Here is a 13,421-nt window from a genome sequence, read left to right as displayed (position 1 = left end):
TGGGAAACACATAGTAATGAAATCCACTATTGTGTGTTTTGTTTTTGGTGTGTTATTAATATATCAGTATGTACATATATGTGTGAGTGTGTGTGTGGAAAAGACCTCTGAGCTTTAATTGTGATAGAGGGGATCTTTTTAAACTTGAAAAAATATAGGGAAAAAGAGAAAACATACACGACGAAAAATGGTGGGGACGAAAAATAACAATACAGGACTCTTCCAAGGCCCTGTAAATGGAATGAGTACACTTTAAATCCTTTAACGAGGATCAATTGGAGGGCAAGTCTGGCGCCAGCAGCTGCGGTAATTCCAGCTCCAATAGCGCATCTTAAAGTTGCTGCAGTTAAAAAGCTCGTAGTTGGATCTCGGGATCGAGTTGACAGTCCTCTCGTCGCCCCCTCAATGTTCTTTTTTTTTTTTTTTTTTTTTTTGTTAAAGTTTTTTTTTGGCCTTTTTGTCGGCTTTTTATTGGATAGGCCCTAGTGAGAGAGAGACAGGAAACAGGGGAGAAGAGTCGGGGAAGACATGCAGCAAAGGGCCGCGAGCGGGAATCGAACCCGGGCCAGCTGCGTCGGGGACCAGCCCCTGTACATGGGTCGCCCGCTCAACGTGTTGAGCTATACAGGCGCCCCCCCCTCAATGTTCTTAGCTGAGCGTCCCTCAGGGTCCGAAGAGTTTACTTTAAAAAAAAATTTGAGTGTTCAAAGCAGGCCCAGTTGCCTGAACACCACAGCTAGGAATAATAGAATAGGACTCCGGTTCTGTTTTGTGTGTTTGTTTTGTCTTTTTCCCTACATTTTTTCAAGTTTAACAAGATCCCCTTTATCACAATGCAAGCTGGTAGTAGTTTAGTAGTTAATTGATAAACACTTTCTTTTCTGTCCTGTTAGTACAGCATAATAAATGTTATGGCTACTTTACATCTACAACACTGGTCTTCAGTACAGTCACTGTACTAACAGACTGCTAGGTATGTCAGATTATTTGCATTATTATAACTGTAGAAATAAAGTTTTTTTAATGCACATCAGTTGTTGAATATCCATCCATTCATCATCTATACACCGCTTAATCCTCATTAGGGTTGTTGGGGGGGCTGGAGTCTATCCCAGCTGACTCAGGTGAAGGCAGGGGACACCTGGACAGGTCACCAGTCTATCACAGAGTTACACATACAGACAAACAATCACTCTCACATTCACACCTACGGACAATTTAGAGTCACCAATTAACCTCAGCATGGTTTTGGACTGTGGGAGGAAGCCGGAGTACCCGGAGAAAACCCACGCATGCACAGGGAGAATATGCAAACTCCATGCAGAAAGATCCCGGGAAAGCCGGGATGTGAAACAGGGATCTTCTAGCTGCAAAGCGACAGTGCTAACCACTGAGACACTGTGCAGTCTTACTGAATATGTATTTGAATATAGAGAAATAATCAAGCTGTCATATTGTCATTTTGTGGTCAGGTAATTAAAGAGCCGCGGCGGCGTTCGTCCCGGTGGGTGAGCACCAGCATCCCTCAGTCTGAGTGGGACTCCCCCCTGGCTTCGTACAGCTCAGCTGACTATCATGTCAACAACCTGGTGAGCCCTGTACTGTTCCAGGAGGGCCTCAGTCTGGTGCCTGACAATGCTGTGGTGGTGGAAATAGCACCTCATGCTCTACTGCAGGTATGCTCAGCATGTTTTTCATAGACGGTCAGATTTCTCTGTCTGCTTCTTCTGTGTCAACTAAATGTGCAGTGTGTGCTAGATTTTTCATAGGTATCACAACTGTTTATGGCCTTAAGACAAGAGCTCTGTAATAGCAGGGCATTAACTTCTCAAAAGCTCAGTTTTACAGTTGTAAAATAGCCATCACAACTTTATTAGGTGTCCTACAATCTCTCCTAGGAATCATGCCCAAAGTTAAATTCGGACTAAAGAGTGCGATGCTGTTTGACAACGTTTCTGATGCTTTACTGTCATCTGAAACTGAAGGCTGATAGATAGCCAAAGCCAATTATATTTGCTTGAAAGCCATTCATAGCAGGCTGTAAGCATTCCTGCAAAGTAGTACTCTGGTCAATCATGTTAACCCTGTCGATCCAAAGAGCTTCTTTTGCTGAATTCCCAACCACTTCCACATTTTTCTTATGTTATTTTGCACATCCATGAAAGGTAACGCATTATACAGCAGCCGCAGCAGTGGACTAGTAATGACTTGGGCTGTAACCAACTCAGAATTTTGCAAGTTCAATGGGATAAGACAGACCTAGTTCATGAGAAATTTTGGTTCTAATAATCAAAATTCAATGAGATGTATGTATTTATATGAACAATACCATTGTGTTCTATACTCGGAATGTTACAAAAGGCATCTTTTGTGTATTATAATCACAAATCACAGGTTTATATTGCATGTGTATGTCAGCCATGTTACATTAATTTCACTGCAGTGTGGAACCTTTCCACCAAAAACAAGGACTATATCCTCCTGCCAACTCACCTTTCAGCTACATTTCTTATACTTACATTTAGAGAAAAAGAAATATTTCTGGAATGTCAGGAAGTACTTGAAAATGCACCGTAACAGTATGAATGTATGCTTTCTCATTCAAAACAAATAATGAAAGAATGAATAAATAAACCCACAATTCTAGTCAGTGCAGCTGCTTTAGCTTAGCCTCATGCTGTGAGATAGGAAAGGAATGAACATGTGCATTATCTGAGGAGTGTAAAAATGATTGTTTGATATACAGTAGCATTGTAATGATTTGAAGACTTCATTTTTGTGGAAAGAGTGTGCACTTTCCTGTCAAATGTTAAGGTTTTGCCGCAACATTTTTTCCAGTAAGCTCATTTAATCAGTGAACATCTTTCCTCCTACAGTGCACACATGGATCTGCCCAAACGCTTTCACCTGGCAGTTTATAGAGCGTCTAGATCTCTTTTGAGTATCAGCAGAGATAACATAAGTTCCTAAGTTAAGACAAATGGTAAAATGTGTTACTCTGAGGCTTAAGTGAGAACCAATATAGCTCAAAAACGCCTCCAAGATGGTTGATAAATACAGACGCAAACACAGATAAATTCAACTATTAAAAATTAAACTTGATTCTGCATTGCATAGGGTGACACCATGAAGGAAAATTCTCAGGAGAAGGTGCGATGGTTTTAAAACTTCCTGCTCACTATTAGGCCATTCATACTATTCATGCATGTTTTCTTCAAAGGCCATACTTAAGCGTAGCCTGAAGCACACGTGTTCTATCCTCCCCTTGATGAAGAGAGGCCACGCCAACAACCTGGAGTTCTTCCTCTCAAACATTGGCAAAGTCTATATGAATGGGTCAGTAAATCACTCTGTCTTCATTTAGTGACCTCATTACAGTGATGTCCGCTCCTCCTCTTGTGTCACTTTTGGAAGCAGTTCTTGATTGCTGTTATTTTTTAAATGCCCCTCTTTAGCATCTGCGTGGATGGTAGTGGCCTCTGCCCAGCGGTGAGCTACCCTGTGCCGGTTGGTACCCCTCTGATCTCCCCCTTAATGCAGTGGGACCATGCCCAGACATGGGATATCCCCAAGGCAGAAGACTTTTTATCTGGCTCAGGAGGGTCCAATTCTTCCACCATCTACAACATTGGTAAGAAATGTATAAATGAATAAAGGCAGACCAGAAAGAGTTAAATCAGGTTTTCTAATTTAGTTTGATAACTTGTCAAATTCTTCTTTGACCAACTACAGAAATAAACCCTGAGTCTAACGACTACTATCTTACTGGACACTGCATCGATGGACGTGTTCTCTACCCGGCAACGGGTTACCTGGTGCTGGCCTGGCGTACGCTGATGAGAAGTCTGGGTGCTGTCATGGAAAGCACCCCTGTAACTTTTGAGGACGTGACCATCCACAGGGCTACCATCCTGCCAAAGACTGGTGAGAAGAACAGCAGGGATTAGTCTGGGGCTTTGGAGATCTTAATGGACTGATGAGCTTCTTCACTTCCTGGTCAATATTCATCTTTTTTTAATTTCTGTTGGTCTGGCCTCTTCATTTTGCTGTTCCTCCCAGGTTCTGTCCAGTTGGAGGTGAATCTCATGCCTGCCACCAACAAGTTTGAGGTTTCAGAGAATGGAAACCTGGCTGTCAGTGGTAGGTACTTTTTCACAGTGTTTTACAGCGCAAAGGAACTGATCCTGGACAGTTTGATTCCAGATATTTCCAAGCATTATGAATGAATGAATGAATGGTTTATTTCAGTTACAATCTACAGTGCAAAAATTGCATTGTGTGCATTCAGCTGACAAAGAATTATTATACATGCTTGCAGTAAACATTTTTTTCTCACAAAAAAAGAAAAATTCAACAAGCTCTGTAACCGAAAAAGGAGTAGGCTGAATAAATTGTTGAATACAGGTGGGAAGAGTTTTCTTCTTTATTCAAAATAGTATTTCTAATGTTTTTGAGTATACAATATGTAAAAATTTTAAGATGCAAGACTGTATAAATAGTTTATTAGTAGTTTCACGACAGGAAACTTTATTTATTATTCTAATAACTTGTAGGGTCTGTATATATTCTGTATGTATTTCCCCAAACCTCCACACAATATGACATATATGGCATTATAAGTGAGAAAAATACAATATACGCAGACATTTCTTGTTCAAAAAATTGCTTGTTTTGTAAATAATACCAATAATTTTAGATTATTTTTGTTTTATATATTCTATATGTGGCTGCCAACTGAATTTCTGATCTAAAATAACTCCCATGAACTTGGTTTCATATACTCTTCAATTTTGACTCCATTTAGGATTAATTGAATTTCACAATTTGCCCTAACACCACAAATTTAGTTTTATTTTAATTTAATGATAACTTATTTATATCAAACCATTCCTTTAACCTGATCAGCTCCTTTTCTACTGTTGTCAGCAATACTTTAATGTCTGGTCCTGAACAAAATAAATGTATCATCCAAAAATGTAATAAATTTCAACTTATTAAGTACTCTCCCAATATCATTCAAATAAAGTATAAATAACTTACGTCCCAATACCGAACTCTGTGGAATACCACAAGTTACAGTCTCTGTTGAATATTTAATGTTCATGTGCATTTTTAGAGATTCAACCTTTCGCTGAAATCATTGAGTCGATATTATCATTTGGAATAAAACATGTATTCATTTTGGAAAGAGGAGAAAATACAAGTATTCTCACAGATTTTTCTCACTTTTGTCTCCAACTTTTAATGACTCCAGTAGACTGACCGCGAAAAATGAGTGTGCCAGTAACTCCCTTCAGTGTCTGGTTCACTCCATGAGCCGAAATGTTTTCTCCCAACCATTAAAATGTCTGGAAAACTGCTCCTTTTTTTTCTTTTTTATCATCCCATGAAAATTATATGCAGTCTCCTTGAATTATTTTCTTCTCTTTTTCTTCCACATGTGATTTTTAGGTAAAGTGAGCATTCTGGAGGATGCAGCCCTTGATTCATTCCATAGTCAGATAAATCGGGAATCCGCCAAGGATAGTGACCCCAAAATGAAGCTCAAGTCACTCGATATTTACAAAGAGCTGCGACTGCGAGGCTATGACTATGGGAAGACCTTCCAAGGCATCTTAGAATCCAACAACACAGGTAACAGTCATGCGTTTCTTGCTTTTAAAGTCTTGTTTTGATTTTTTTTTTTTTGTTGTTGTTGTTTTTGTTTAATAATTTCATAATGCAGAGATGAAACAGAAGTAATGTAGTTAGAAGACAATCTGTTAGTTCTGTGCTACTGTCAGCTTTGGGGCTAAGACTGGAGTTCCTTGAGTTAGCTCCCAGGTGTCTTCTCTTGGAATGTAGTCTGGATACTGTTGGGTCACATGGTGTGAGGATTTGTCAGAGCAGGAGGCCACTGCTTGACTTGAGGACTTAGCATTCACTACATAATCATAAATACTAATAAGCACTGTGGTGTTTTTTTTCTTTCTCTGAGTCTACTAAACCTATGTAGTATACTAGTGTTGTATACATTGTTCTTGTTGTTTACCCTTCTGTAATCTGATTGGCTGTTTCCAGGAGACAGTGGGAAGCTGCAGTGGACAGGAAACTGGGTGACCTTCCTGGACACCATGCTGCAAATGATCGTGGTCGGGCTGCCGGGTCGCAGTTTGCGTTTGCCAACCAGAATCCGCTCAGTGTGTGTTGATCCAGCTGTCCATCTGCAGAAAGTCTGCGAGTACACGGATGGAAAGCAAGGTGTGCTGCCATCCTATTCAACATTGTTTTTCTAGCACTTTTTGTTTATTATTGTTTGTAGCACAGCTGATTCTTTGTCAGAACTATGTGGTCTATGCTGCCAAGCTGGATGACATTCATTAACTGTCTTCTATCTGTAACAGTTGAAAGTGAAGTGTGTTGATTGGCTGCTTGTAAAGACTCTATGGTTGAAGGGTTCTGATCTTTTGAGGATTAAGGCATAAATATCTATTTCTCTGCTTTAGTGAGACTTTTTTTTTCATTTTACATCTTATTAGAAACATATTTACCTTTTGTAAGACTTTCCTCTTTCACTCCCATAGCTGTGGACGTCAACGTGAGCCGTTGCCTCGACAACATTGTGGCTGGTGGAGTCCAAATCAGCGGCCTGCATGCCACTGTAGCCCCCCGGCGGCAGCAGCAGCAGAGTCCCCCCACCCTGGAGGAGTTTGTGTTTGTTCCCTATGTGGAGACAGAGTGCCTTACAACCAATGGGAAACTAGTGGAGCAGCTGAGGCTCTGCAAAGGTACAGATAGACCCCCGGCCATCTTTGTGGTCAATCACTTGTCATCCGTTTCAGCTGATAGATTTAATTTAGGATTATATTAGAAGCCTTTTAAAATACCTACAGTATTGTTCAAAAGTTTGGGGTCACTTAGAAATGTCATAAATCCATTCTAGACATTGTTAATGTGCTAAATAACTACTCTAGCTGGAAACGGCTGATTTTTAATGGAATATCTACGTAGAGGTACAGAGGAAACCAGACAAAGATCCTACGCTTCCCTCTAGCTATCGACCTCTGTCACTAATCAACACCGACATCAAAATTATCTCAAAAGCTCTCGCCTCTAGGCTGGAGAAAATCATCCCGTCAATAATCCACAGCGATCAAACAGGATTTATAAATGGCAGACACTCCACCAACAATATCAGAAGACTTCTAAATCTAATCTCTTTGACGCAACGCCACAACAAAGAAGCTATTGTTATGTCACTGGACGCAGAAAAAGCCTTTGACAAAGTCAATTGGTCCTTTCTCTTTGCTGTGCTCCACAAATTTGGCTTCGGAGAATCATTTATCCAGTGGGTATCAGCTCTGTACAACTCACCCAAGGCTACAGTCACCACTAATGGGATCACTTCACAAAGCTTCAGTCTGCAAAGGGGAACAAGACAGGGATGCCCACTCTCTCCCTTATTGTTTGCGATCTTTATCGAACCACTAGCAACAGCGGTACGTCAGAACACCGATATCAAAGGTATCTGCGCTCTGGAGTCCGAACATAAAATTAACCTATACGCAGATGACATTTTACTTTATCTACAAGAACCTAAAACTTCAGTAAAGGAAGTAATTAACCTCATCACAACCTTCTCGTGTCTTTCAGACTACTCCATCAACTGGTCAAAATCAATTATATTACCTTTAACAGATAACTCGTGGAATCCCGCAGTTCAAAACTCGCATTATTCTTTTCCTACTGGCAACATCAGATATCTGGGCATAAATATTTCCTCCAAACTCTCAGAATTAGTTCACCTGAACTTCACTCCACTCTTGGACAAAGTCTGTGATGATCTGAGGCGTTGGAACAACCTCCCCATCTCCCTTTTGGGACGAATAGCTACAGTCAAAATGAAAATATTACCTAAAATCAACTATCTCTTCTCCATGATTCCATTTAAACCCACATCAAAGTGGTTCCAATCATTAGACTCCGCTATTGGTAAATTCTACTCAAAGAATAAAAAGGCTAAAATCAGTTTGACTACCCTCCAGAAGAATAAATCCGAAGGGGGACTGGAGGCTCCCAACTTCATGTATTATTATTTATCCAACCAAATACAATATCTCACCAAATGGATACATCCACATGAAGAATATAACTCCTGGCTAGAACTAGAACAGTTAGATTGTAACCAGATCAAAATCTCTGACCTTCCCTGTATCACTTCTGCCCTTAAACATCACTCCTGCTTCAAGAACCCTATGATCGCTTCCACCTTGTCTGCTTGGTGGAAAGCACTGGAAATCACAGGCTCCCAATTAAAACCCAGTATACTCTCCCCAATCTGGCACAACCCTGATTTTGCAAACAACAAAATAGCTCTTTATTTCAGCACATGGGCAGAGAGAGGAGTCACTCACCTCCATCACCTTCTGGATGACAACACATTTAGGACATATATAAACTTATTCCAAACATTTGAAATAAGAAATGGAAATTTTCTTCAGTACCTACAGGTAAAGAAGACGATTACAAGTAGAATTCCATCGCTTCAGACTACTTTACAGCCAACGGATTTACAGCCACCCTGAATTTGTCGAATACATTGTGAAACTGTCTCCAAGAAATAAGAAGAATCTCTCAAAAATTTATAGTTTACTCTCAAAGACACACTCTATACACCTACCAACTCAAAAATGGGAAAAAGACGTATCCAAATCTTTTGACTCTGATTTTTGGACCCAGATCTGTGAAAACACATTTAAAATGACTAAAAACACCAACTTACAATTGATCCAATTTAAGGTGCTTCACAGAACGCATATAACGCAATATAAACTGTATAAAATGGGCTTCTCACGCTCAGACACATGTACGCAATGCACCCAAAACATGACTGACACTTACTTTCACGCTCTGTGGCTTTGTACACCCGTCTATCAATTCTGGGTAACGATCACACAGAAACTCTCCAATATTTTGGACTGCGGGATTCCACATTCCCCGAACGTTTGCCTAATTGGTGATCTAACGCAAACAGCCCTTCCAGACATTCATATCCAACCCACACTTGCAGCTATCGCCATTGCCAAAAAAACTATTTTAGTTAACTGGAAAGATAAGAAAGCCCTCAACATCATCCATTGGCTGAACCTCCTCACAGAACACATTTCACTAGAGAGAATATCTGCTATCAGAAAAAACCAATTGGACTCCTTCAAAGAAAAATGGTCTCCATTTATTAAATCAATAAATATTAATCTATAGCCTCCGCTTGTATGTGGGCGTATGCCATTTCCCTCATAAAATTGTAATTATTATTCTGTCTGTGTGTATGGTCTGACTTCTGTCTGCTTTATTTCAGTTTATTAACCCTCTACCTTTTTAAGTAGGATGGCACCATGGACTTCAAGGCTGTGTGCATGCACTAGTGGTGTCCCTTTCCCTATTGCTCTTGGGGTCGCTCTCTGGCTCTGCGGGGCCGGCGTGGCTCGGGCCCCTCTGCCTGGGGGTGGGTGTCCCCGGTGTCTCTCCCTTCGAGCCCTGGGTCTGCTGGGTTTGTGCGCTCTCCCGGGGCCTTGGGGGTGGCGGCGGCTGGTCTCTTCTGGGGCGCCCTGGCTGGCCCTGGGGTTTGGGGTGGGTCGGCCCTCCGGTCGCTCCCCTGTCCCTTCCTGCTCTGCTTCCCTCCTCCTCCCTCCTCTCCTGCCTGGCCGCTCGTCCTCGTCCCTCTCCCTCCCCTGGGGGGGCTGGGGGCCCTCCGCTGCCTGGGGGTCTGGCATGGGGGCCGGGTGGTCTCTCTGGGGGGGTGGCTCTGGCTCATCCGGGCACAGGCCTTGGTACTTGCCTGTGTGCCGCCACTGGAGATTAGTTTCTGCTGGCTGGGGGCTTCTGTCCGGGCCCGGTGCTGTCCTGGGGAGTGGTGGGGTGGGTGGGGTCTCGGTGGTGCTGCGGGGTGGGCGCCCTGCATCCTAGACGTACCGGCTCCGGGGTGGGCGTGGGGGCTCATGGCCCTTGCTTCCTAGTGGTGCGGCCTGGTCCTCCCTCTGGGGCAGGGTGCTGCATGCGGCTGGCCCGTGGTGGGGCTGCAGCGTCTGCCGGGGCGCTGCTCCAGCGCTGCGACTTCTGGGGGTTTTGGTGCTGGCTGGGCCGGTCGGGTTCGGGTGGGCCCACCTCGGCCTCTTGCCTCTGGGCTCTGGGGGCCCTCTGCATCAGTACCGGTGGTCTTACTACCTGTCTCCCCCGCTGCTCTCTCCTCATGGGCCGGATCCACACCAGACTGCCTCTTACTGTGCACTTCACATACTTCACACATCACTGTATATAGTTACTCTTAGGCACATATAGGGACACAACAGTTAGGGCCCCGAGAGCAGGTGGGGGCAGGAACGATGGGCTCTGTGGTGGGGCGGATGGCAGGGCTCTACGGCCTTGTCTCTCCCCCATCACCCTCTTGCTTGCCTCCCCTGCTCTCTAATTTCTTTTTAATGCACCACACACACTCACAGCTTGGGGGTAGGTCTGGGACGGCTCGGGGAACTTGGGCCAGGGTAGGCTGCAGAGTAGCCATCCTCTGTGGTCCTCTGGCCCGCCCCCTGGATGCCTCACCCAACCTCCCCACTTTTAATGCACCACATGACACTCAGGGTTACACTATCACGGTGCAGGGATAATGTCTCCAGTCTGGGATCGGGAGACATATTAATAGGGAGTAATTGGGGGATTTCACTAATATGGCCTCGCTGGTGGGACCCGGCCCCCTTATGGCTATGGGGTGACGGGGGTGGACCATCATCTGTGTTGCTGTGGCCGGGGGGTCCCCGGGACCTGGGGGCTGTGGTCGGGGGGGGTTCTCCTGCGTGCCCGACGGGTCCAGGCTGGTGCGATGGCTCTTGGTGGGCTGCGGGGGCTGGATTGGCCGTCCTGGTGGGCGCTGTAGCTGTACTGCGGGCTGGCGGCGTGTGGTGGCTCTGTCCTGGTGGGTTGTCAGGGCGCATTGCGGGGGGTGGGGGCCCTGGGTGTACTGCGCTCACCTGGGGCCTGGTGCGGGGGGTATGCGGGGTGCCTCCCTGTTGGCGTCGCCGGGCCCCACCACACTATCCATTTTTACCCTCTGGACTAGCGTCGGGTCCCGGCTCCGATTTCCTCTGACCGGCTCCCGGTGGCGGCCTGCCTTGTGATGGGCTGGTTGCCGCCCCTTCGGTGGGCCGCTCGGCCCCTGTGTCTGGCTTCCTGGCTGTGTGGGGCCGTTGGCCCCCTCGGGGGAGGGAGAGGGGGTGGGGTTGGGCGGGTCGGGTGATGGGGTGGGGGGTTTGGTGGGGGCTGGGGCTGGGGTGGGCGGGGTTGGGGTTTGGGTGGCGGGTGGGTCCTCGTGCCCCGGGCTGCCTGGGTCGGTCTTGGCGCGCTGGGGGTGTCGGTAGCTGCTCCCTCTTGTTCTCCGTGTTCGCGTCGTTCACGGTGGCCCCGGAGGCTCTCTGGGGGTGCCGCCCTGTGGCTCCTACGGCCCGGGGGGAGGGTTGCCCTGTTGGCTTGGCCCTGCCTTGCCTTGATTGCTGTTCTGGGCTTCGGGGTTCTTCACACTTGCATGTTTGATCAGGTCTCGCCAGCTACTGCCGAGTCCCATTTCAGTGAATGATGGGACCCGCCAGAATGTGCTGAGAATCTCTCCAGACTCTCTACCCTAAACTCATTCTCTCTTGCACTAGTATCCTCTTCTGGCCTGTTCTATTCTATTCTACACTATCAAGACATCCACAATTATGGTGCTCAGTACCGTTTGTTTAATTATTTATTTATTGTATCTCTTTTTCTTTTCTGCTGGTTTGGATTTCTTTTCTTTTTTCAAAATTTTTTTTATTATTATTAATTTTTTTTTTTAAATTGATTGACAGTTAGTAGTTGGGAATAACACACCACCTTACTATCTTTAATTGCAATAGCACCGCCTGTTATTTTCTATCCCTGTTCATCCTGTTCGTCCTGTTCGTCCTGTCCAGTCTTTGTTTCCCCCACACACCACTGAGGTGTAGCACTGCCCTCCCTGGCTTATAATAGGGAATTCGAATAAATAAGGTCTGCTTAGCTTTCAGGGAGGGCCGGTGATGGTCACACACATGCACTAAATATTAAAATATTTGGCTGCAAGACTAAAATATGCATCGATCTCATGCAATGTTGACTCCCTTCTTGTGGAGTTAAACAATGAGAACAAATGCAGACAAAAAAAAAAAAAAAAAAAAAAAAAAAAAAAAAAAAAAAAAAAAAAAAAAGAGGTACAGAGGAACATTTCCAGCAACCATCACTCCTGTGTTCTAATGCTACATTTCTTAACTAATGGTGTTGAAAGGTTAATTGATGATTAGACATCCTTGTGCGATTATGTCAGCACATGAATGAAAGTATGAGTTTTCACTGAAAACATGAAATAGCCTGTGTGACCCCAAACTTTTGAACAGTAGTGTACATGGTGCTCATCTCTGGCTGTTTATTATTCAGTTTAGTTATTTTAAGTATGATAATGTTGTAGTTTGATGCCTGAGCACATACTGTAGGTAGGACAGTTGAGAGGCTCTGGTTTTTGGTGTCATTCAGCAATGGTTTCTCCTATTTGTCAGGAATCTTTTTAATCTTTTTAAAGTTAATGAAGAGTCTGTAAAGTCTAGTATTATGGTTAATTCCTTGACATCTCCTAAATTCTGTTTTGCTCATTGATATTAAGTTTACACTGAGGGAAATATTCAGACCAGTACACCATCTGTTTTGTGGCTACATCATTCCATTAAATGAAAATACTGAAACGTTTTGTGTTTAATATAAGATGTGTTTTCCCACAAGTCATCCTGACAAATTTACCTTTGCTTTTAAAATAGTTTTGTACATTTGAACAGCGGTTGATAGCGCAGCAAGAGTATGTGCCAAATTGCCCACTGGTGGGCCAGAGGAGTTGAGGCCCCTATAAAGGTTCAATTCATCAAATCTAAGATCTTGGCATCAGAATGTCCTTAAATGCACCACCACTGCTTGCATTATTTACAAGGCCAAAGCATTAAAAACTGTAAGTTTCAAACTCTTGAATTACTTTTCCCTAATTCTGTATTACTTTATAGCAAAACTACATTGGGCTCTCAGTACAAATGTGTTTTATCAAAGAAAACTAATGAAGGTACTGATGAATTAAACTAACGCTGTTTACTAAACTGATGTCCACAAATGAGTATGATATGTAGCTGGATGATTTTTAGAGTCGGCTGTTGGTATTTTCATTATTCGTCATTTGTTTTCCAACTGCAATTTTTGATATCTTCGCTGTGTTGAATGCTTGACTTGGTCTGTAAAGCAGGTTAAATGTAATTTCAGTTTCGTTAGTAGAAACTGAAATCTTCACATCAGTCCATTTAGTTTTTGTGTCATCTCACTGCTTGTCTGTGGATGTTTTTGTCCCACTATTTCAA

General features: G+C 43.9%; 1 protein-coding gene across 1 annotated transcript in view; it reads left to right on the top strand.

The window, feature by feature from the left end:
- The window catches only part of fasn (fatty acid synthase), a 54,762-nt gene that overhangs the window by 21,098 nt on the left and 20,243 nt on the right, over positions 1 to 13,421 (top strand). The window contains exons 14-21 of the mRNA XM_023264805.3: positions 1,473 to 1,676; positions 3,221 to 3,336; positions 3,456 to 3,631; positions 3,733 to 3,924; positions 4,060 to 4,140; positions 5,452 to 5,634; positions 6,061 to 6,240; positions 6,564 to 6,767. Coding sequence (XP_023120573.2) covers positions 1,473 to 1,676; positions 3,221 to 3,336; positions 3,456 to 3,631; positions 3,733 to 3,924; positions 4,060 to 4,140; positions 5,452 to 5,634; positions 6,061 to 6,240; positions 6,564 to 6,767 — 1,336 coding nt within the window. The remainder of the gene's footprint in view (positions 1 to 1,472; positions 1,677 to 3,220; positions 3,337 to 3,455; positions 3,632 to 3,732; positions 3,925 to 4,059; positions 4,141 to 5,451; positions 5,635 to 6,060; positions 6,241 to 6,563; positions 6,768 to 13,421) is intronic.

The sequence above is a fragment of the Amphiprion ocellaris genome, chromosome 18, assembly GCF_022539595.1.
Source record: "Amphiprion ocellaris isolate individual 3 ecotype Okinawa chromosome 18, ASM2253959v1, whole genome shotgun sequence".
NCBI lineage: Eukaryota > Metazoa > Chordata > Actinopteri > Pomacentridae > Amphiprion > Amphiprion ocellaris.
Note: the sequence above shows the minus strand (reverse complement) of the source record. Positions and strands in the feature narration are given on the sequence as shown.